This window comes from Rhinopithecus roxellana, chromosome 12 (assembly GCF_007565055.1).
Source record: "Rhinopithecus roxellana isolate Shanxi Qingling chromosome 12, ASM756505v1, whole genome shotgun sequence".
NCBI classification, from domain to species: Eukaryota; Metazoa; Chordata; class Mammalia; order Primates; family Cercopithecidae; genus Rhinopithecus; species Rhinopithecus roxellana.
In genome coordinates, this window is record NC_044560.1 from 118,721,409 (window position 1) to 118,746,308 (window position 24,900).

Consider the following 24,900-nt stretch of genomic DNA (forward strand, 5'->3'; position numbering starts at 1 on the left):
TGTGTTTGTGCCTGTTAACTAACCCACCCCTTCTAGCCTGTGATAACTCTCTTTCTTTACCTTCATAAGAGCCACTTTTTTAGCTCCCACATGAATGAGAACATGAGGTTGTAAATAAAGTTTTATTCGAACACCGCCACATCTACTTGTTTACATATCAACGATGGCTGCTTTCATGGTACAACAGCAGAATGGGGTAGTCTTAGCAGAGATCCTACAGCCCACAAAGCTGGAAATGTTACTCTCTGGTCCTTTTGTTTTCTGCCCTCTGGTCTAGGAGTTTGCAGGTCTGGGCGTGTTTGTTTTTTGAGATGGATCTCACTCTGTTGCCCAGGTTGGAGTGCAATGGTGTCATCTCGGCTCACTGCAACCTCTGCCTCCTGGGTTCAAGCGATTCTCTTGCCTCAGCCTCCCAAGTAGCTGGGATTACAGGCGCCCACCACCGTGTCCCGCTAATTTTGTATTTTTAGTAGAGATGGGATTTCACTGTGTTGGTCAGGCTGGTCATGAACTCTGATCTCAGATGATCCACCCGCCTCGGCCTCCCAAAGTGCTGGGATGACAAGCATGAGCCTGACCATTTTCTTTTTCGCTTGTTGTGCTTCCAGCAGATGCTCCATAATTCTTACATTCTTTGCTGGATAGCTGATCAATAATTATTTATTATTTCCTTGAATTGTTCTAGGAGGAAATGTGGGGTAGAAAGAGTATGGTGGGGTTCTTGGGCATGAATAATCCATAAATAAATCAAATTTCTTTTTAAGATGAGAAACTTAATTTTATTGATACGGATGAGGAGCAAGGGACACAGAATCATCCGCGTCTCCACATTTCTGATAACCTTGGCCAGCACAATCCCCCCTCCTTTAGTGGCCCGGGCTGTCTTCTTGCTACACTTTCACTGCCGCATATTCATGAGATCCTGGGGGCTCGTGGGTGGTGTCAGAAGCTGCCTCAGACAGGGCATTGATGTTTAGCTCAGTATACGTCACTTCTTGGGGGTCTGCCGTCTTTGGAGAAAATAGATGAATATTAGAACTGAGTGGTCCATATGGCAGCCACTAGCTACACGTGGCTATTGACATTTAAAGTAATTACAATTAAATTAAATTCAAAATCCAGGTCCTCGGTCACACCAGATGCATTTCTTTTTCTTTTCTGTTTTTATAACCCTTTATGTGTGTGACATCAATGGATCTGTAGGTCTGTTGCCCAGGCTGGAGTGTGGTGCCGTGATCTCGGCTCACTGTAACCTCCACCTCCTGGGTTCAAGTCATTTTCCTGGCTCAGAATCCCAAGTAGCTGGGATTACAGGCGCCCACCACCACGCCCAGCTAATTTTTAGTATCTTTTGTAGAGACGAGGTTTCACTGTGTTAGCCAGGGTGGTCTCGATCTCCCGACCTTGTGATCTGCCTGCCTCGGCCTCCCAAAGTGCTGGGATTACAGGCGTGAGCCCCGTGCATACACCTTTTAAATGGAGATTTTGGTTCCTCTTTGGGGAGTTGTCTAAGACCACACGGGTGGTAAATAGTAGACGTTTCTGTGTGGGCTTAACCAGGAAGCAGACATGACCAGCCCGTTGTGGTGGGGGAGCTCTTGTGGGACTCCTAAGCGGGAGGACTCACCGAGACAGATACCCTTTCCATCCTGGATAAATCTGCCTCTGAGTGAGAGAGGAAAAAAAGAAAATCAGTTTTCAGCTGTAGGAGTCAGAACTTAGTCTTTCTATCTGGTGATTCCCTTCAATTTTCCCTGTCCCTTACCAGCAGCCTCCTGCTCCGAACGTTTAGAATGGCTGATTCTGAGAGAGAGAGAGAGACACGTGAAAGGATGGGATGTGAAGATTTCGGGGAGAGGGTGAGGGCAATGGAGGGGAGAGGAGGGGAGTGGAGGGAGGTCACAGAATGGGCTGGGGTGGGGGCTCAGGGTGCCAATCCTGAATGTGCCAATGGGTTCCCTGGAGAATGACATGGGAATTAAGGGGAGCATGAGCTATGCCAAGTACCTACCTTTTGGTGGATTCTTCAGGCGACGAACCTACAAAAAATGCAGGAGGAATTTACCTACCGAGAAAATCCTTCACTCCCCCTCTCTCCCTTTGCGTTCTCTGAGCTCACCGTGCTGGCTGCATCTGTAGATGATGAAGACTGAGAGGAAGAGAAGAAGGATGGAGATGCAGCTGAAGATGGCAACAAAGATGGTTCTGGTGTCTGGAAGGGGAAGAGCAGGTCAGGGAATCAGCCTGGCTCCTGAAATCCACCGATAGGGGTGAGCAGAAAAGCTCAGAGGAGCCAGACAGACGGCCTGGCTTCCAAGCCTGGATCTCCCACCTTGGAGGTGAAACTTCCTATTGCTTTGGGGAATTTCCTTAATCTTCTCCAAGCTTCTGTTTCCCCATCTGTAAAGTGAGGATAGCAGCAGTACCTATTTTATTGGCTGGTGGGTCAGTACCTATAGAGAGGACTGGAACACTGCTTGGCACATAGGAAATTCCCAGGGAATGTTTGGTGCATAGCAATGATATTGATCATTTATTGTGAGCCAGTGCTTTATATACGTGTGTGTGTGTGTGTGTGTGTATATATATATATATATATATATTTTTTTTTTTTTTTTTTGAGACGGAACCTCACTCTGTCATCAAGGCTGGAGTGTGATCTTGGCTCACTGCAACCTCCACCTCTCTGGTTCAAACAATTCTGACTCAGCCTCCTGAGTAGCTGGGATTACAGGTGTGCACCATCATGCCCAGCTAATTTTTGTATTTTTAGTGGAGACGGGGTTTCACTACATTGGCCAGGCTGGTTTCAAACTCCTGACTTCAAGTGATCCTCCCATCTTGGCTTCCCAAAGTGCTGGGATTACAGGTGTGAGCCACCATGTCTGTCTGTGTAATCACTGTCTGAAATGCACTGATAGGGGTGAGCAGAAATGCTAAGAGGAGCCGGACAGACAGCCTGGCTTCCAAGCCTGGATCTCCCGCCTTGGAGCTGGACATTTCAACCAACAGACTTTGAGTAAAGCAGATGACCCACTGTCATATGGGTGGGCCTCATCCAATCAGTTGAAGGCTTTAAGAGAAAAGACTGAGGTACCCCAAGGTGGAAGGAATTCTGCCTCCAGACTCAAGCTGCAATATCAAGTCTCCCCTGGATCTCCTGCCTGCCCTGCAGATTTCAGACTTACCAGCCCCCGACAATCACATGAACCAATCCATTAAAATAAATCTCTCTATATATCTATATCTATATCTATATCTATATCTATATCTATATCTATACACACACATGTGTATGTGGGTTTTTTTGTTTATTTGTTTGTTTTTTGAGACAAAGTTTCACTCTTGTCATCCAGGCTGGAGTGCAATAGCGCAATCTTGGCTCACTGCAAGCTCCGCCTCCTGGGTTCAAGCAATTCTCCTGCCTCAGCCTCCTGAGTAGCTGGGATTACAGGTACCCACCACCACGCCCGACTGATTTTTGTATTTTTAGTAGAGACGGGGTTTCGCCCTGTTGACCAGGCTGATCTTGAACTCCTGACCTCAGGTAATCCACCCACGTCGGCCTCCCAAAGTGCTAGGATTACAGGCGTGAGCCACCACACCCAGCTTATATATATATATATATGTTCTATTGGTTCTGTTTTTCTGGAAAACCCTGGCTAACACAGACATGATCTCAGCTCTTAACTTCAAACACATTTCTTTTTCTTTTTTTTTTTTTAAAGAGACAGAGTGTCACTCTGTTGCCCAGGCTGGAGTGCACTGGCGCAACCATACTCGAATTCTTGGGCTCAAACGGTCCTCCTCACTCAGCCTCCAGGGTAGCTGGGAGTACAGATCACCACGCCCAGCCAACTTCAAACACACTTCAATGAGCTCGTTGACGCCAGGTAACGAACAGCAGTGACATGGGCATGGAAGGCGTTTGGAGTAGGGAGGGGTGGGGCTCTCTGAAGGAGACATGATTCTCCGAGACACCAGAACGACAGGGATCTGTAGATGATAGATCTACATCTATCTATTTTATCTACTATATCTAGTTATTTATCATCTAGCTAGCTAGCTAATCATCTGTACCTATCTGCCTACTTACCTATCATCTGTCTATCTAATCCATCCATCATATCTAGCTACCTATCTACCTGTCATCTATGTATCTATCTTATCTATCATGTCTAGTTATCTATTTATCTACCTACTTACCTATCATCTGTCTATCATATCTAATTATCTATTTATCCCCCTTCCTGAAATAAGGCTTTTTCTGAGCTGATCATCAGGGAGCAGCAAAAGGAGTGGAGAGTTTGAAACAAGACATACTTGAGTTCTAGTACTAGGTCTCCCATCTCCCGACTTTGTAAATGTTCCCTTCCCTTTCTGGAATACATTATTTTTTGGTTAAATATAAGGAGGGGGCAGAGAGCCAATAATACCTAACTTGAAGAGTTAGGTAATGATGAAAAATCCTGGCTTTAAAGCACTCAGTCTAGAAACTGACTCATTGTGTAGGATAATGGGATTGTAGGTATAATGATGATTTTTTTTCACCCAATATTCCACCCACGCCCATCTCTCTCTGTAACAGATTCTGTCAATGTTCCTCAACCCATGTTCCCCAGATCCCTTTCCCATTTTTATGCATTCTAGATCGTGGCTTCTTTCCCTTTCCAAAGTGAACATTTGCATCTCTTCTTTGGGGGACTGCCTGGGAGAGCTCCAAATGCCTTGGAATTCACATGCCCGGAACAAACTGCCACTGACTGCTGTGAAGACCCCAACTCCCTAGCCTCCGGTCTTTGACCTTCCCTGTCTCCACTGCTTTTCTGCAGGATTGAGCCAAAGATACCATCTGAGGGACACGGATATCCCACCCTTGTTTAATCTCTTTTCCTCCCGGCCCTTCTTCCCCACTCCCTAAAATGTCATTTTCATGCTGGGCATGGCGGCTCAGGCCTGTAATCTCAGCACTGTGGGAGGCTGAGGTGGGCGGATCACCTAAGGTCGGGAGTTCAAGACCAGCCTGACCAACACGGAGAAACCCCATCTCTACTAAAAATACAAAATTAGCCAGGTGTGGTGGTGCACGCCTGTAATCCCAGCTACTCGGGAGGCGGAGGTTGCAGTGAGCCAAGATCACGCCACTGTACTCCAGCCTGGGCAACAAGAGCAAAATTCTCTCTCAAAAATAAATAATGAATAAAATAAAATAAAATGTCACTTTCACACTAATGCTTTCTAAGAGCCTGCTTCTGGTGGAGCTGAATCAGAGAACCCCTCAAAAGCAACAATTCTTTTTTTTTTTTTTTTTTTTTTTGAGACAGAGTCTCACTCCGTTACCCTGGCTGGAGTGCAGGGGCATAATCTTGGCTTTGCAATCTCCGCCTCCGGGGTTCAAGCAATTCTCCTGCCTCAACCTCCCAAGGAGCTGGGATTACAGGTGCCTGCCACCACACTCTGATAATTTTTTATATTTCTAGTAGAGATGAGGTTTCACCATGTTAGCCGGGCTGGTCTCGAACTCCTGAGCTCAAGTGATCACCCACCTTGGCCTCCCAAAGTGCTGGGATTATAGGCATGAGCCACTGTGCCTGGCCATAAGCAACAATTCTATCAGTGCATTTCCAAGGACTGATGAAAACAGGGCAGGAAGAGCTGCTCCTGGACTCTTCAGTATCCCCAGATGGAAGCAGAGAAACAGCAGCCTTGCCTCATCCTTTCTGTTCTCCCCGTTTCCAGCCTATAGTATCTTTCACGCAGCAATTCACTAGAAATGAGAAGTACATTATTGCAAAATTCTCATCTTCCCATGACCCCCATAATCAGCTGGACTGGGTTCACCCTGAGATGTCCACATATCCTGGCCAAATTTCACATCAGTATTTACAAATTGCCAGAATAAATTATAAGTTGCTATGCTACTAGAATCAGACTGAGCAACAAAATACAGCCTGACACAGGGCACAAATGGAGCCACAGGCACCAGAAAGAAAGTCGAGTCTTGTGTGATAAAATTCATCTTCATTCTCTACATAGCAATCGAATATAGGGTCCTTTTCTGGTGTGTTTGAGGCATGTAAATACAGGCTAGGGACATTATACCTGTGCTTAAAGGTATTTTACTTTTATTTATTGAGACAGGGTCTCACTCTGTCACTCAGGCTGGAGTGCTGTGGCACAATCACAGTTCACTGAAGCCTCAATCTCCTGGGCTCAAACGATCTTCCTGCCTGAGCCTCCCAAGTAGCTGGGACTAAAGGCGCACACCACCATGCCTGGCTAATTTTTGTATTTTTTGTAGAGATGGGATCTCACTAGGTTGCCCAGGCTGGTCTTGAACCCCTGGGCTCAAGTGATCCTCCTGCCTCATCTTCCCAAAGTCCTGGGATTACAGACGTGAACCACTGCGCCCGGCAAAGATATTTTGTTCTGTTTTGAATTGTGATGATACAAATTTGAACTCAAATAAAATTTAAGAAATTATATAGGCCGGGCGCAGTGGCTCAAGCCTGTAATCCCAGCACTTTGGGAGGCCGAGATGGGCGGATCACGAGGTCAGGAGATCGAGACCATCCTGGCTAATACGGTGAAACCCCGTCTCTACTAAAAATACAAAAAACTAGCTGGGCGACGAGGCGGGCGCCTGTAGTCCCAGCTACGCGGGAGGCTGAGACAGGAGAATGGCGTGAACCCGGGAGGCGGAGCTTGCAGTGAGCTGAGATGGCTATAATTTAAAAAAAGAAAAGTAAGTGTTGACAAGGATGTGGAGATATTGGAACCCACATAGATTACTGGAAGGAATATAACATGATACAGCCATAATGGAAAATGATTTGGCAGTTCCTCAAAAAGTTGAACATAATAGTCACCATATGTCCTAGCAAATCCACTTCTAGGTACATACCCAAGATAATTTACAGCAGGGAGGCAAACAGATACTCCTACCACAGTGTTCAAGCACCATTACTCACTTTAGCCAAGAGGTGCAGACAACACAAATGTCCATCAAAAGAAGAATGGGGCCAGGCACAGGAGCTCAAGTCTGTAATCCCAGCACTTTGGGAAGCCGAGGCAGGTGGATCACTTGAGGTCAGGAGTTTGAGACCAGCCTGACCAACATGGTGAAACCCCCTCTCTACTAAAAATACAAAACTTAGCTGGGCATGGTGGCGGGCGCCTGTAGTTCCAGCTACTCAGGAGGTTGAGGCAGAAGAATCACTTGAACCTGGGAGGCGGAGGTTGCAGTGAGCTGAGATCGTGCCACTGCACTCCAGCCTGGGCGACAGAGCAAGACTCCGTCTCAAAAAAAAAAAAAAAAAAAAAAAGGAATGGATAAGCAAAATGTGGTCTGTCCATACAGTATGATGCTTTTCACCATGACAAGAAATGAAACATTGATACGTGCTATAGTATGGATAAACTTTGAAAACATCATGCTAAAGTGAAAGGAGCTAGTCACAAAGGACCACATAGTATATGAATCCACTTACACAAAATGTCTAGAATAGACGAAATCATAGACACAAAGAAGCATATGAATGGTTGGCAGGGCCTGGTGGGAGAGTGGGAAATGAGAAGTGACTGCTTAATGGGTACAAGATTTTCTTTTGGGGTGATGAGAATGATCTGGAATTATGTAGTGGTGATGGTTATACTACCTTGTGAATATACGAAATGCCAGTGAATTGTACACTTTACAAGGGTGAATTTTTGGCATGCGAATTATATATCAATAAAAAAAGAAAGAAAATAAATGACACAAGAGCTCAAAATAGTAGTTTCTCTTCCTCCTCCCCCTCACACCTCACTAGATCTCCCACCTCATTTCTGATACTTCTGTGTTCCTCTCTCCCGTTAGATTTCATATCTTTCTTAGAAAACATTCCTGATGTGAATTGTGTTCACAGTCCTAGGGTAGCAGTCATTTCCCAAGCCTACTATCATGGAATAAAAACATTTCAAATAGTTATCTTGCAAGAACACTTTGGAGGATACCTTTTCAAAAACTGATTATACCAGCACAGACTGCTAGCAACAACTTTCAGCAACTTTAGCTCTTCAGAGTAGGTTGCAGGAAGATTATGACTTGCTGAAAGGAAGGATGATTAAGCATCTAGATGCCAATTTATATTCTGAATTTGGCCCTTAAAGTCTGGATGAGCTTCTGTTTCAGCCTAATGCTGCCAAAAGCTCTTTTTTTAATTTTTTTTTTTTTTTTTTTTTTTTTTTGAGACAGAGTCTCACTCGGCTCACTGCAACCTCTACCTCCCAGGTTCAAGCAATTCTCCTGCTTCAGTCACTTGAGTAGCTGGGAATACAGGTGCCCACCACAATGCCTGGCAAATTTTTGTACTTTTAGTAGAGACAGGGTTTCACCATGTTGGCCAGGCTGGTCTCAAACTCCTGACCTCAGGTGATCCGCCCACCTCGGCCTCCCAAAGTGCTGGGATTACAGGCGTGAGCCACCTCACCTGGGGAGCTCTAATTTTTATGAGAACCTCTGAGGACAGAATCTTAGTCAATTGTTAATGAATAAGCAACATTAGGGGAAAAAATTCAATATTCACCTATTGTTGAGAATTTCGGAGTTATAACAAACTCTTGATTATACATATTCCTGAAGTACCTACTCTGCGTAGGTCCTGGTCCTACTCCCCAAACAGGTCATCCAAAAATTCACCCCCATTATTCCCCAAATCCCACCCTAGTTTTTCATCATGTAATATGGCAAACGACGCACTCTGTGCTGTTTCACACGCCAACTTCTTCAGAAACCAGAAGTACTTTAGAGGTTATTTCCCCTCATGCCTCACCCCCAAAAACACAGCGGTTTCCCCAATAACATTGAGGAAATGGGCATTAAAGTTCTTCTTGTAGGCCGGGTACGGTGGCTCACACCTGTAATCCCAACATTTTGAGAGGCCAAGGCAGGGGAATTGCCTGAGGTCAGGAGTTTGATACCAGCTTGGCCAACATGGTAAAACCCCATCTCTACTAAAAAAAAAAAAAAAAAAGAGCTGGGTTTAGTGGTGGGTGCCTGTAATCCCAGTTATTCAGGAGGAATATCTCTACTAAAAATACAAACATGGCCAGGCGCGGTGGCTCAAGCCTGTAATCCCAGCACTTTGGGAGGCCGAGACGGGCGGATCACGAGGTCAGGAGATCGAGACCATCCTGGCTAACACGGTGAAACCTCGTCTCTACTAAAAATACAAAAAACTAGCCGGGCGCGGTGGCGGGCGCCTGTAGTCCCAGCTATTCGGGAGGCTGAGGCAGGAGAATGGCATAAACCCGGGAGGCAGAGCTTGCAGTGAGCTGAGATCTGGCCACTGCACTCCATCCCGGGCGACAGAGCGAGACTCCGTCTCAAAAATAAAATAAAATAAAATAAAATAAAATAAAATAAAATAAAATAAATAAAAATACAAACATTAGCTGGGCATGGTGGCGTGTGCCTGTAGTCCCAGCTACTCCGGAGGCTGAGGCAGGAGAATCACTTGAACCCGGGAGACGAAGGTTGCAGTGAGTTGAGACTGCACCACTGCACTCCAGCCTGGGTGACAGAGCGAGTCTCCATCTCAATAAATAAATAAATAAATAAATAATAAAAATAAAGTTCTCCTGTGCACTTTAAGCAAAGGTGATCCCACGTCTTATGAAGCAGATCTAATTGGAAAAAACATCTCCTTTCTAATTATCTTACCTGTTTTCATTGAGAAAGCTTCAAGTTCATCGTGTTTATCTAGAAAATAGGAGGGAAGAAAAGGAATTATGCTAATCCTTGGGGGCAGGAGTCCTCTCGTCCTACTTATAGACTTCCTGTCTTCTTTGGGAAGCAGAAAAGAGAATGGCTTCTCCAATCCCTAGATGCTTCCTGGGTCCTCAGAGCATGGACAGAGCCTCAGATTACTCTTCCTAATACTCATGGAGTTTGCTAGTATTTATGAATGACACTGCTAATGCCCCCTCCAGTATGATTCCTTGCCAGTCGTCTTTATCTTGACAAAGAACACCATTCACCCAAATTCTTTCTTTCTCTTTATTTTTTTTTTTTTTTTTTTGAGTCTTGCACTGTTACCCAGGCTGGAGCGCAGTGGCGTGATCTCAGCCCACTGCAACCTCCGCCTCCTGGGTTTAAGAGACTCTCCTGCCTCAGCCTTCCAAGTAGCTGGGATTATAGGCACCTGCCACCACACCCTGCTAATTTTTGTATTTTTAGTAGAGATGGGGTTTCACCATGTTGGCCAGGCTGGTCTCGAACTCCTGGCCTCAAGTGATCAACCTGCCTTGGCCACTCAAAATGCTGGGATTCCAGGCATGAGCCACTGCACTCGGCCTATATTTCTATCTCCCCAGTGGCACCATTTAGTCTAAGTTAAAATATCACCTACTCAGCCAGGTGCGGTGGCTCAGGCCTATAATCCCAGCACTTTGGGAGGCCGAGGCAGGCAGATCACGAGATCAAGAGATTGAGACCATCCTGGATAACATGGTAAAACCCTGTCTCTACTAAAAATACAAAAATTAGCCAGGTGTGGTGGTGGGTGCCTTTAGTCCCAGCTACTTGGGAGGCTGAGGCAGGAGAATGGCGTGAACCCGGGAGGCCGAGCTTGCAGTGAGCTGAGATCGCACCACTGCACTCCAGCCTGGGCGACAGAGCGAGACTCCGTCTCAAAAATAATAAATAAAGTATCACCTACTCACCAGTCCCTGGCAATCACCAGTAGACTCTCTGCTTCTGTGAGTTTGGCTTTTTCAGGCTACACATGTGAGTGAGATCATGCAGAATTTGTCTTTCTGAGTCTGGCTTATTTTGTTTAACATAATGTATGGGGAGATGTTGATGAAAGTTATAAATTTCCAGTTTTTTTTTTTTTTTTTTGAGACAGAGTCTGGCTGTGTCGCCCAGGCTGGAGTGCAGTGGCGCGATCTCGGCTCACTGCAAGCTCCGCCTCCCGGGTTCACGCCATTCTCCTGCCTCAGCCTCCTGAGTAGCTGGGACTACAGGCGCCTGCCACCACGCCCGGGTAATTTTTTGTATTTTTAGTAGAGACGGAGTTTCACCATGTTAGCCAGGACAGTCTCAATCTTCTGACCTCGTAATCCACCTGCCTTGGCCTCCCAAAGTGCTGGGATTACAGGCGTGAGCCACCACACCCAGCCCTAAATTTCCAGTTCTAAGATGAAGAAGTTCAGGTGCACAGCATGGTGGCAATGGATGTGCTAATTAATCTGACTGTGATCATCGTTACATAATGTACAGGTGGATCAAATCATCAGATTGTATACCTTGAATATATACAATCTTCATTTGTCAATTTGATATTTTTAAATTTAAAAAGTCATATTGCCTGAAATGCACCAACTCTTACCACATCTAATCCCTTATTTTCCAAAAGCAGCCAGAGGCCGGGCATGATGGCATGTGCCTGTAATCTCAGCTGCTTGGGAGGCTGAGGTGGGAGGATTACCTGGGCCTGGGAGGTCAAGGCTGCAGTGAGCTGTGATTGCACCACTGCACTCCAGCCTAGGCAACAGAGTGAGACTCTGTCTCAGAAAAAAAAAAAAAAGCAGCCAGTGACCCTTCAAGCATATAAATAAAATCATGCCATTCTCCAGCTCAACTTCATCAGTGGGTTCCTGTTTTTTCAAAGCAGACTCTAGGACCAGTTCAAACACCCACAAGACCCTAGATGCTCTAGGCCCTGCCTTCTATCCACACCTTTTATTCTGCTGTTCTTTTCTCTGTCCTCCTTTCTGTGTCTCAGTCATTCCAGGAACACTCACACTTCTGGGACTTTGCTTTTGCTGCTCTCTCTCCCTGAAGGGCTCTTCTCCAGACATCGATGTGGTTGGGTCATTCTCATATTTCATGCCTGTGACAGATAGACCTTAAGGGGGCACTCAGGAGACTCAGGAGCCCTGCTTTCTGGTGTTCATGCCTTTGTCTAATCCCCTCACCTTGAGTGTGGAGACCTGTGACTTTCTTCTCACCGATAGATATGGCAAAGGTGATGGGATGTTATGCTCTTGATTATGCTACATTACATAAAACTGTTTGCTAGGGCATTTGCTCTCTCTCTCTCTCTCTCCTCTCTCTCTCAATCTGTCTTCTTGTAAGTGCTGCAGAATCAGTCTAGCATGAATCCTACAGCTGCAAAGAACCAGATATTGCTAGCAACCACAGGAGTGGAGAAATGAACCCTTCCCCAATCAAGCCTCCAGATGAGAACCCAGCCCTGTTTGAGACCTTGATTGCATCCTTATGAGAACCAAAGCAGAGGACTCGGCTAAGCTGTGCCTGGACTCCTGACCCACATCAACTGTGAGATAATAAATAGGTGTTTCAGGCTGCTAAATTAGGGGTAATTTGTTATGCAGCCATAGATCACTAATACGATGCCTCTCACAGTTATTCTCCATCTATAATGTGTTTTTTAATTACTCTGATATCTGTTATTTCTTTCTTTCTTCCAAAGAAAAATGTGAGCTCCTGTGGGCCAGAGACCTTGTCTGTCTCAGTTCCGACAATATACTCAGGATCTACCAAAGTATCTGAATTTGTAGGCTGAAAGGGCAGCTATTTTTGTGCCAGGTATTTTGCATTAATTTTTTTTGTAATACAAGCATTTATATGCCCATTTTGTAATAAGTAAAAAGTAGTATAATCAAGCGATTTGCAAAGCAGCAAACAGATTGTATATGGAAGGCTGACCTGGAAAATCAACCACTTTAAATTGATACTATAACCTGTCTTGTGATGTAATGGTATAGCTGCGATAGAGATGAAGAAATCAGGAAATAGTAGATGATCTGCCAGAGAACATAATTGGGAAATGGCAAATAATTGCCAGGCTTTTAGAGCTAAAGTGTGGGTACGAAAATTCTTAAGACTACAAAAAAAAGTTATTGGGAATACAATTTGAAATCAACATCAAAGTGATGAGCACCTTGTTGGAGCATCACTGATCAAGAGCCTCAGAAAGAGGGTAAATCAGAGGTGAAACATTAAGTACTCAGTTACTCATCATGCCCCAAGCCCAGGCTAAGTCATTGGTGTGGACCCATGGCTACTTCTGCACTACACTGATGACTATGGAGGTCTCTCCAGGGATTTCCCATGATATGACCAGATTGACCTACTGGCAGCAACTGTAGTCAATTGAGAGGTATTGTTGAGTGACTAATAAATGAATAGATGGATGGATGGATGGATGCATGGATGGATATATGGGTAGGTGGGTAGGGGGTGAGTGAATGGGTGAAAGGGTGAATGGGTGGATGAGTGGGTGGATGAATGAATGGAAGGGTTGGTGGTTGGATGGATTAATGGATAGATGAATGGATGAATGGATGGATGGGTGGGAGGGTGAATGGATGGACAAAGGGGTGAATGAGTGGATGGATGGAAGGGTGGGTGGAAAGTTGGATTGGGTGGGTATGTGAATGGATGAAGGTGTGGGAGGATGGAAGGATGGATGGCTGGATGGAAGGATAGATGGATGGATGGATGGATGGATGGATGGATGGATGGATACATGGATAAGTGAGTGGATGGATGGGTGAATGAGTGGGTGGGAGGGTGGATGGGTTGGTAGGTGGGTAGATGGGTGGGTGGGTTGATAGATAGGTAGGTGGATTGATAGACGGATGGGTGGGTAGATAAATGGGTAGATGAAAGTGATGCAAAATTATTCTTTATCCCTCTTCCTTGGGATCTCAAGTCACTTATGTTACAATCCTCCCATGTGCATCTTCTCACTGTGGTCCTCATCATTTCTTTTTTCAGTTACCTGCACCATGCGTGCCATATTTTCCCACACAATGGTATCTCTTAGCCCCATCCTCCATTATTTGCCATTCCTGCATCCCTCATAGAGCACTGGACATTCTTTCTGGCTTTTCTTCTCTGGCATAAAGAAATATAAATTTTCATTTATGTCTGAACAGCAACTGTGAAGCTCGTTGTCTTTGTGACATCGGGGAGGTCACCTAGTCTCTATAAGCAAAATTAGTAATACAACCACCCTCACAGGAAGTGAAGACTGAATGAGTTAGTGGAGGCAAGTTAACTGTCGTGGAGACAGGAACATAGAAAATGCTGGATATATGTCAAATGCCAGTGTTATCACTCTATGCTCACCTGTCACCCAGATCTCCAACTTGTTGCTGGGGAAGGAGGCCAAGTGTGATGAGTCACTCAGGTAATACACACAGCTGTAGTTTCCACTGCCATTACTTGTCACATTCCAGAGCATGAAATCTGTCTGTTTTTTTCTTACTTGCCTGACTTGTAATGGTTCTGGGATCCCCATTTTCAGCAGAGCAATTACAATACATTCAGTTCCATTGTATGGAGTAAGACATCAAAGTGTCCTGAGACCTGGAGTCATCCCAGGGTCTACATTGACTGAGAGCAAAGGTTCTGGGAGTGACCCTGAAGAGAACAAGGCAATGGAGGTAAGGAGAAGGGCTAAGACTTTTCCATTTTCTTTTTTCCCTCTTTTTTTTTTTTTTTTTTTTTTTTGACACGGAGTCTCGCTCTGTCGCCCAGGCTGGAGTGCAGTGGCGCGATCTCGGCTCACTGCAAGCTCCGCCTCCTGGGTTCATGCCATTCTCCTGCCTAAGCCTCCCGAGTAGCTGGGACTACAGGCGCCGCCACCTCGCCCGGCTAATTTTTTATATATTTTTAATAGAGGCGGGGTTTCACCATGTTAGCCAGGATGGTCTCGATCTCCTGACCTTGTGATCTGCCCGCCTCGGCCTCCCAAAGAGCTGGGATTACAGGTGTGAGCCACTGTGTCGGGCCCGCTTTTCCATTTTCTACTGCACTTGGGGACTATCTCATCCATCTCTCTGTATTAACCACCATGTCTTTCATTTTCTGCATTTGATGCTTTGACATCTTGGGGCCTTGCTGCCCTTGTGGGACCACCCCTCCCAGGGTTAGTTAATTTCTAGAGCCAGTAAACCACTTGTCCTCAATATGTCCCTCAAATGCAAGCCAATAGATCCAGAGCCCTCACTCCCAACCACCTTCATTATGAGGCTCTCCCACTCAAGGTTAATGTTGTCCTCTCCTAATCACCCCAGGTCCAAGAACTAGACAACCAGGGACAGTCTCTATACCCCAAAGCCAATTCTCTTTTTTTTTTTTCTTTTTCTTTTCTTTTTTCTTTCTTTCTTTATTTTCTTTCTTTCTTTCTTTCTTTTTTTTTTTTTTGAGACAGGTTCTCATTCTATCACCCAGGCTTGAGTGCAGTGGCACGATCTGGGCTCACCACAGCCTCTGCCTCCTGGGTTCAAGCAATTCTCGTGCCTCAGTCTCCCAAGTAACTGAAAGCACAAGTGCACACCACCACACCCAGGTAATTATTGTATTTTTGTAGAGATGGAGTTTCGCCATGTTACCCAGGCTGATGTCAAACTCCTGACCTCAGGTGTGTTCACCGCCCTCCTTGGCCTCCCAAAGTGCTAGGATTACAGGCATGAACCACCACACCTGGCCAACTCTAGTCTTGTTCTCCCCACAAAATACAATCAAAGCTCTGGCCCACAGTTCTTCCTCCTCTCTCTGCCCCTGATTGACCCTGGTGCTTCCCCCATACCCCCACCCCCATAATATAGCCTTCCCTCTCCTCTTGGGAACTGTAACAGATCATCTTTTCCATGGCAATCTCACTTGGTTTGTCAGTCTTACCGTACCCCAATTTTCTATTAACTGACCATATTCTACACCACCCTCCCACATCCACATCATTGGGACCCTCTCTGAATCCCCGATGAGAATCTTGTCCCACGTTCGGGTTCCCATTTCCACACTGAAGGTGTCGCATCTATCCTTTTTTTTTTTTTTTTTTTTTTGAGATGGAGCCTTGCTCTTTGATCCAGGCTGGAATATAGTGGCACAATCTCGGCTCATTACAACCTCTGCCTCCCGGGTTCAAGTGATTCTCCTCCTGCCTCAGCCTCCCTAGTAGCTGGGATTACAGGTGCCCGCCACCACACCCAGCTAATTTTTGTATTTTTAGTAGAGTTGAGGTTTCACCATGTTGGCCAGACTGGTCTTGAACGCCTGACCTCAAGTGATCCACCCACCTCTGCCTCCCAAAGTGCTGGGATTACAGGCGTGAGCCACCGCACCCTGCCTGGCCTGCATCTATCTTTTTGTCTCCTGGGTTCCTTCTTCCCCAGCCACGTCCCACAACAGGAAAAGAAATACGTGCATCAGGCAGGCTTCGGTGACTCACGCCTGTAATCCCAGCACCCTGGGAGGCCAAGGCAGGAGAATCACCTGAGCTCAGGAGTTCAAGACCAGCCTGGGCAACATAGATCCTGTCTCAACAAATAATTTAAAAATTAGCCAGGTGTGGTGGTACCTGCCTGTACTCCCAGCTACCTGGGAGGCTGATGTGGGAAAATTGCTTGAGCCTGGGAGGTCGAGGCTGCAGTGAATTGTGTTCATGCCACTGCACTCCTGCCTGGGCGACAGAGCAAGATTCTGTCAAAAAAAAAAAAAAAAAAAAAAAAGCAGCCAAGTGCAGTGGCTTACTCCCGTAATCCCAGCACTTCGGGAGGCTGAGGTGGGCAGATCACTTGAGGTCAGCAGTTCGAGATCAGCCTGACCAACATGGTAAAACTCTGTCTCAACTAAAATACAAAAATTAGCCTGGTATGGTTGTGCACCCCTGTAGTTTCAGCTACTCAGGAGGCTGAGGCAGGTGAATTACATGAACCCAGGAGGTGGAGATTGCAATGAGCTGAGATCATGCCACTGCACTCCAGCCTAGGCAACAGAGCAAGACTGCCTCTCAAAAAACAAAAAACAAAAACAAAACAAAACAAAAAAAACCGCCAGGCATGGTGCTTCACGTTTGTAATTCCAGCCCTTTGGGAGGCCAAGGCAGATGGATCACCTGAGATCAGGAGTTTGAGATCAACCTAACCAATATAGTACAACCGCATCTTTACTAAAAACACAAAAGTTAGGCCAGGCGCGGTGGCTCACACCTGTAATCCCAGCACTTTGGGAGGCCGAGGCAGGTGGATCACGAGGTCAGGAGATGGAGACCATCCTGGCTAACACAGTGAAACCCCATCTCTACTAAAAACACAAAAATTAGCCAGGCATGGTGGCAGGAGCCTGTAGTCCCAGCTACTCGGGAGGCTGGGGAGGAAGAATTGCTTGAACCCAGGAGGCAGAGGTTGCAGTGAGCCGAGATTGTGCCACTGCACTCCAGCCTGGACGACAGAGCAAGACTCTGTCTTAAAAAAAAAAAAAAAAAAAAATCAAAGCAAAACTGAAGAAATGTGTGCATCAAGGAGCACATCTGAGGCTACCCTTCTCACCTGTGATCACCAGCTGCAAGTGTTCACTGCTTTCTGACCACTCATGGGAGGCTGTTGTCTTGTAGGCACAAAAGTAGCTCCCAGCATCCTTAAGCTTCAGGTCCGTGAAGAGGAATTCAGCTTCGTTTTCTGTCGAGATCTGTTCCTGCTTGTACCCAGAGTCATTCACCTTGTACAGCATGAGTGTCACATTCTGGAAAGGAGCCTGACACTTCAGGGTCACATTGCTCTGGGCTTCAACCACCGAGCTGGGCCAGGCGTGGAGGGAGGGCTTGGGCAGTTTCTCTGGAAAGAATTCAGAGTTAATTTGAGTCTAGAATTCAGACGATTAAAGGAAAAGGTCATGAAGTGTGGGATGCAGGAATAAATAAAGTTTAAGTGGGAGAAAACTCACCATTCTTTTTCTCATCTTCATAGCCCAGACACAGTCCTGGAAGAGAAATCTCAATGAGAGGAAAATTATGTGCTTGTCTTTGAGTACAAATCCAGCAGAGAACAATGACTAGCTCATTATAGGTCTAATATATATATGTATTCTGTATATATGTATTATACATAATACATATATTAAGTATATGTACACATATTACATATAATACATATATAAATATAATACATCTATTAAATGTATGTATTACATGTATGTATATATTTTTGGCAGATATATCCCCAGACTTACCTCTTACTTTTGTTCTATTGTTTGTCATTCAGAAGCTGCGTGTATGTAGAAAATTCCAGGCCGGGCGCGATGGCTCAAGCCTGTAATCCTAGCACTTTGGGAGGCCGAGACGGGTGGATTGCGAGGTCAGGAGATCGAGACCATCCTGGCTAACACGGCGAAACCCCGTCTCCACTAAAAAATACAAAAAACTAGCCGGGCGAGTTGGCGGGCGCTTGTAGTCCCAGCTACTTGGGAGGCTGAGGCAGGAGAATGGCGTAAACCCGGGAGGCAGAGTTTGCAGTGAGCTGAGATCCGGCCACTGCACTCCAGCCTGGGCGACAGAGCGAGACTCTGTCTCAAAAAAAAAAAAAAAGAAAAGAAAAAAAAGAAAATTCCAGCAACTTCTTTTTTTTTTTTTTTTTCTTTTTGAGATGTAGTCTTGCTCTGTTGCCCAGGCTGGAGTGCAATGGCATGATCTCAGTTCACTGCAACCTCCACCTCCCAGGTTCAAGTGATTCTCCTGCCTTAGCCTCCCAAGTAGCTGGGACTACAGGCGCCCACCACCACACCTGGCTAATTTTTGTATTTTTAGTAAAGACAAGAATCTCACACCATATTGGCCAGGCTGGTCTTGAACTCCTGGCCTCAGGTGATCCGCCTGCCTCGGCCTCCCAAAGTGCTGGGATTACAGGCATGAGCTACCGCACCCGGCCTGATGTATTGAATTGCTTTCACGAGTAATCATTCTTTCACCATCTAGAAATTGTTCAACATTCACCTATGCTTTTTTCTTGTATTTTCTGTGATTGCAGTATTTTGTTTGCTTTGTTTTGTTTTGAGACAGAGTCTCGCTGTGTCACCCAGGCTGGAGTGCAGTGGTGCAATCTCAGCTCACTGCAACCTCCTACACCCGCTGGGTTCAAGTGATTCTCGTACCTCAGTCTCCAGAGTAGCTGGGACTACAGGTGTACACCACCATGCCCAGCTAATTGTTGTTGTTGTTGTAGAGATGGGGTTTCGCCATGTTGCCCAGGCTGGTCTCAAACTTCTGACCTCAAGTGATCTGTCTGCCTCGGCCTCCCAAAGTGCTGCGATTACAGGCATGAGCCACCGTGCCCGACCTGATTGCAGTTTTTACCCTTGCCACTTAAATAATGCAAACGTCATTTTCCCGTGGAAAGGGGAGGGTTTTCTTGCTCAATTCCAATAGAGAGAATCTGCTCCCCCTTCCCCGTGTCTTCTGGTTCCAAATACTCCCCTCACTTTAGCTTTGGTTTCCACTTACATCATCCCCTCCCTCTTCTGTGTTCTGTTCTCTGTATTCCCTGCGGGGGAGGGAGCATCATAAACTTGCGTGGAAAATGGGACGTCAGTCATGGGGCTTGTTTCAGGGTGAAGTTAGGTAGAATTTAGGTAGAATTTCTCTAGAGCCACGAGTGTCTCAGGACATTGGTTCCCTGTTGACGCAGGTACCGATGCAGAACGTGACCCCACACCAAGCTTCACCGCAAAGGAATGAGGTGGAGGCCTCACGATGGACCGAGGCTGCGTTGGCAGCGAGATTGGCTGGGATTGGCAGGTAGGAAACAGCCTCTGGATAGCAGGGCATCCCAGGACTCAGGCCCTCTTTTGAGACCCTCCCCAAATCCCGCTTTTAGACTCATGTCATCTCATCTCTGCTATCCATCCATCGTCTGTTCAAACGGTGATTCCTATATTCTTTTTCTTTTTGAGACAGGGTCTCACTCTGGCCCAGGCTGGAGTGCTGGAGTATAGTCACAGCTCACTGCAGCCTCGACCTCCTGGGCTCAAGTGATCTGCCTGTCTCAGCCTCCCAAATAACTGGGACTACAGGCACGTGCCACCAGGCCTGGCTAATTTAAATTTTTTTTTTTTTTTTTTTTTTTTTTTTTTTTTTTTTTTTTTTTTTTGTAGAGATGAGGACTCACTGTGTTGCCCAGGCTGGTCTCGAACACCTGAGCTCAAGCGATTCTCCCACCTCGGCCTCCCAGCATGCTGGGATTACAGGCATGAGCTACCTGCACCCAGCCCAATTCCCATATTCTTTTTCTTTTTTTGACATGGAATCTCCCTCTGTCACCCATGCTGGAGTGCTGTGGTGCTCTCTCAGCTCACTGTAACCTCTGCCTCTCAGGTTCCAGCGATTTTCCTGCCTCAGCCTCCTGAGTAGCTGGGATTACAGGCACCTGCCACCATGCCCAGCTGATTTTTTGTATTTTTAGTAGAGACGGGGCTTCACCATGTTGGCCAGGCTGGCCTCAAACTCCTGACCTCGAGAGATCTGCCCACCTGGGCCTCCCAAAGTCCTGAGATTACAAGCGTGAGCCACCACACCCAGCTGATTTGCATTTCTTGAAAAGAGAAGTTCAAGTTGTAACTCCCAGGACCTCTGAATGTGACCTTATTTGGAAATACCATTATCTGATCTTTGCAGAGGTAATTAGTTAAGCTAAGATGAGGTCATACTGGAGTAGGCTGGGCATCTGGTCCAATATAACTTAAGAGAAGAGAAAAAGAGACACACGCAGAAAGAAGGTGGCTATGCAAAGACAGAGGCAGAGAGGCCAGGCTGCAATCACAATGCTTTGGGAGGCCGAGATAGGAGAACTGCTTGAGCTCACGACTTGGAGACTAGCCTGGGCACTATAGAGAGACCCCATCTCTGCAAAAAAAAAAAAAAAAAAAAAAATTATTTTAATTAGCCCAATGTGGTGGTGTGCACCTGTAGTTGTAGCTGCTCAGAAGGCTAACGGGGAGGATTGCTTGAGCCCAGGAGCTGAAGACTAGCCTGGGCAATATAGCAAGACCCCATCTCTAAAAAAGAAATTATTTTACTTAGCCCAAGATGGTGGTGCACACTTGTAGTTCTAGCTACTCAGAAGGCTAGTGGGGAGGATTGCTTGAGCCCAGGAATTGGAGACTAGCCTGGGCAATCTAGCAAGACCCCATCTCTAAAACAGAAATTACTTTAATTAGTCCAACATGGTGGTGTGCACCCGTAGTTCTAGTGGCTCAGAAGGCTGCGGGGAGGATTGCTTGAGCTCAGGAGGTTGAGGCTGCAGTGAGCTATGGTGGTACCACTGCACTCCGGCCTGGGTGACTGAGTGAGACCCTGTCTAAAACAAACCAAAAAAAAAAATACAGAGCCAGGAATTTGAGTGATGCATCTACAAGTTAAAGAATGCCAAGAGGCTGGGCATGGTGGCTCAAGCCTGTAATCTCAACACTTTGGGAGGCTGGGCGGGGGGCGGGGGGGGGGTGGATCACCTGAGGTCAGGAGTTCTAGACCAGCCTGGCCAACAGGGTGAAACCCTGTCTCTACTGAAAATACAAAAATTAGCCAGGCATGGTGGTCCATGCCTGTAATCCAGGCTACTCAGGAGGCTAAGCCAGGAGAATTGCTTGAACCTGGGAGGTGGAGGTTGCAGTGAGCCAAGATTATGACACTGCACTCTAGCCTGGGTGACAGAGGGAGACTCTGCCTCAAAAAAAAAAAAAAAAAAAAAAAAAAAAGAATGCCAAGAATTGTCAGCCATCCCTAGAAGAGGGGCATAAAACAGACTCTCCCTCGTAGCCCTCAGAAGGAGTCAACATTGCCAGCACCTTGGTTTCAGACTTCTCATCTCCCCAACTGCGAGAGAGTGCATTTTAATTGCTTTAAGCCACCAGGCTTGTAGTACTTTGGTATGGCAGCCACTGGGGGATGAGGTCAGCCTCCTGGTTGCCCAGCTTACAGTGCTCAGAAGCTGGAGGTTTGGGTATGAGCCCGATGGTCATCTGTAAGGCACAAATAGCCAGGTGCAGTGGCTCACGCCTGTAATCCCAACACTTTAGGAGGTTGAAGTGGATGGATCATCTGAGGTCAGGAGTTTTAGACCAGCCTGGCCAACATGGTGAAACCCTGTCTCTACTAAAAATACAAAAAATTAGCCAGGTGTGGTGGTGCGCACCTGTAATCCCAGCTTATCCCAGCTTCTCAGGAGGCTGAGGCGGGAGAATCGCTTGAACCTAGGAGGTGGAGGTTGCAGTGAGCCGAGATCACACCACTGCACTCCAGCCTGGGAGACAAAGCAAGACTGTGTTTCAAAAAAAAAAAACAAAAAACCTCATATAAGGTGCAAATGTGTGTAGGAGAGGAGCATTACCCCACAGGGAAGGGCTGCACCCAGAAAAGGGGGAAGGAACTGAGGCAGATGAAGCGCATTGATGTCCACCACACCCCCCCATGCACCAGGGAGGAACTGAGGCCTTAGGGAGGTGGAGCTGTGCTGGGTCAAGCCTAGAGCTCCTAGATAGTGAAGCCGACATTGTAACCCAGGTCTTCCTTTTCACAGTCTGAGCTCTGTCTGAATACATCAGCTTCAATTTGAGGATGTTTAAAATCAGCCTAAGAATCGGGCTGGTCAGAAAATTATCTTCTTGGGGAGGTGTGGTGGCTTATGCCTATAATCCCAGCACTTTGGGAGGCTGAGGCGGACGGATCACCTGAGTTCAGGGGCTTGAGAGCAGCCTGACCAACATGGTGACACCGTGTCTCTACTTAAAATACAAAAGTTAGCCGGGTGTGGTGGCATGCACCTGTAGTCCCAGCTACTCGGGAGGCTGAGGCAGGAGAATCGCTTGAACCTGGGAGGCGGAGGTTGCAGTGAGCCAAGATCATGCCATTGCACTCCAGCCTAGGCCATAGAGTGAGACTCTGTCTCATAAATAAGGAGAGAGAGAGAGAGAAAATAAATTGTCTTTTTGCCCACAGCCTTGCACCCTGTAGATGCTTACGCCCAGCCCTCCTCTATTCCGACGGAGGATGCATGGCAATACTGTGGTATTCAGCGGGTGCAGACTCGGAGACCCCACCGAAGTTCTGCATTTCCCAGCGGAGTAAGCAGAGGCCTCCCCATGTCTCTGCAGCGCGGCCTCCTCGTCGCTTGCAAGTGGGCGGCAGAACTCATGCAGGGGACGCCCACAGCCCAGACCCACCCACCGCAGGTGTGCCACGCGTGGAAGTCATTACTTCCACACACCGCGTTTCCACCCGGACTTCCACTCCCCCATGAGTTTTTCGCACCAGCCCAAGCCCGTTCATCCCAGTCCTGGAGACTCACCGAGGCAAAGCAGGGAGAGGACTTCTGGGGTCATAGCGTCCCTTCTGCCAGAACCAAGGCCCCGCCTTCGGTTTTACCACTTCAAGGGCGGAGCGGGACTGGGGCGGCCGCAGCTCTCCGGCTGCCCGGTTCCTCCCCAGGATGTGCAGATGGAGGAGGTTTTGCCCTTACGCTCTGGTTCTCTGCCCCACTCTTGCAGTTTCCTTCTCAAACCGACTCAGGAAACAAGAAGCCGGCGATGGCAACTTCTTCCTCATGAATCCTGTGTGTGTGCGGCCCCACGCGCCTGAGCTCTGTCCCACCTTATCTCAAGTTCTGCCAAGACCTTTCTGCAAACGTAATGTTTTATTTTAAAGCATTAATACCTATGGCTTCCTGTGTACCCACTAGCCAGCTCCCCACAATGTTAATCTCTTTCTCTCTCTTTTCTTTTTTTCTGAGACAGAGTCTCGCTCTGCCGCCCAGGCTGGAGTGCAGTGGCCGGATCTCAGCGCACTGCAAGATCCGCCTCCGGGGTTTACGCCATTCTCCTGCCTCAGCCTCCCGAACAGCTGGGACCACAGGCGCCCGCCACCACGCCCGGCTAGTTTTTTTATTTTTAGTAGAGGCAGGGTTTCACCTTGTTGGCCAGGATGGTCTGGATCTCCTGACCTCGTGATCTGCCTGCCTCAGCCTCCCAAAGTGCTGGGATTACAGGCATGAGCCACCGCGCCCGGCCAGTAGTGGCTTTTTTTCTTGTTTCACAATAATTGGGTCTTCAACAGGTATTCAGTGGGAAAGGAAGTATTAGCAATGTCGAGTTATGTGTTCCAATAATGGACAAGATAGTCTCACATGGTGAAGAACTATTGCACTTGAAACACGATTTGTGGTCAGGCGCAATGGCGCATGCCTGTAATCCCAGCACTTTGGGAGTCTGAGGCAGGTGGATCACTTGAGGCCAGGAGGTCGAGACCAGCCTGGCCAATGTGGCGAAACCCCATCTCTACTAAAAATTTAAAAAAAAAAAATGGCCTGATGGTGGCAGGTGCCTGTAGTTGCAGCTACTCAGGAGGCTGAGGCAGGAGAATCACTTGAACCCAGGAGGCGGAGGTTGCAATGAGCCCAGATTGTGCCACTGTACTCCGGCCTGGGCGACAGAGAGAGAGTCTGTCTCAAAACAAACAAACAAACAAAAAATACCATTTGTGCCTATGTGGAGAAATGTGTGAAGTCCTCATGGTAGAGTCTGATGTTTACAGAACCCCATATGGATTGAATGCACAGCAAGGGCAGATACAGTTCACAAGGCTGCACTGGGTAATTGCAATTTGCTAAGAAGGTGGATCCTAAACAGAAAGGTCCATAAGCTAGATTGAGATAATCACATCACAATTAGTGAAATTTCTTCCTTGGTACACAATTAATTACTTCGTTAGTAGGAAAGTTCCCAGAAGATGGATCTTAAACAGAAAGGTTCATTAGCTACATTGTGATAACCATGTCACAATTAGTGAAATTTCTTCCTTGGTACACAATAAATTATTTAGTAGGAGGGTTCCCCACTTGTAGGTTTATGGGGGTATAATTGACAAATCAAAATGGAGTATATGAAAACATCACGTTGTACACAAATAGAATTCCATTTTTATTTGTCGATTAGATCTCAATACATCTAGAGCTGAAGAGAATTCCCTGTCTCTACAGCAGCCCATGAAAGACAGAGGGACTCCGTGTTTTAACTTGGATCTGTTATTGGAAAGGGGTCCCAGTCCAGACCCCATGAAA

At 46.8% G+C, this 24,900-nt stretch overlaps 1 protein-coding gene across 3 annotated transcripts; it reads right to left on the reverse strand.

Annotated features, from left to right (window-relative positions):
- Positions 1–752: 752 nt before the first annotated feature.
- On the reverse strand, positions 753–23,592 carry VSTM1 (V-set and transmembrane domain containing 1). 3 transcript variants are annotated; one of them, XM_010380699.2, is made up of 9 exons: positions 23,134–23,585; positions 17,744–17,779; positions 17,350–17,634; positions 9,704–9,742; positions 2,120–2,212; positions 2,012–2,039; positions 1,766–1,803; positions 1,628–1,665; positions 753–1,010 (listed from the first exon to the last, which is right to left on the reverse strand). In XM_010380699.2, exons 1-9 carry the CDS (start codon positions 23,165–23,167, stop codon positions 891–893), a joined length of 711 nt encoding a protein of 236 aa, XP_010379001.1. In that variant the 5' UTR covers positions 23,168–23,585; the 3' UTR covers positions 753–890. The 3 variants fall into 3 exon arrangements, with proteins under 3 accessions (XP_010379001.1, XP_030769694.1, XP_030769695.1); XM_030913834.1 differs by lacking the exon at positions 23,134–23,585 and adding an exon at positions 18,029–18,172; XM_030913835.1 differs by lacking the exon at positions 9,704–9,742 and having other exon boundaries at positions 23,134–23,592.
- Positions 23,593–24,900: the final 1,308 nt, after the last annotated feature.

What these genes read in the sequence shown, in the direction of transcription:
- VSTM1 (XM_010380699.2), bottom strand. Translation starts at nt 23,167, where the DNA reads ATGACCCCAGAAGTCCTCTCCCTGCTTTGCCTCG. An exon ending in CTTGCAGCTGGTGATCACAG is followed by an intron (nt 9,743 to 17,349) that starts GTGAGAAGGGTA and finishes CCTATTTTCTAG; the next exon opens with ATAAACACGATGAACTTGAA. An exon ending in TGGAAAGGGTATCTGTCTCG is followed by an intron (nt 1,011 to 1,627) that starts GTGAGTCCTCCC and finishes TTTTCTCCAAAG; the next exon opens with ACGGCAGACCCCCAAGAAGT.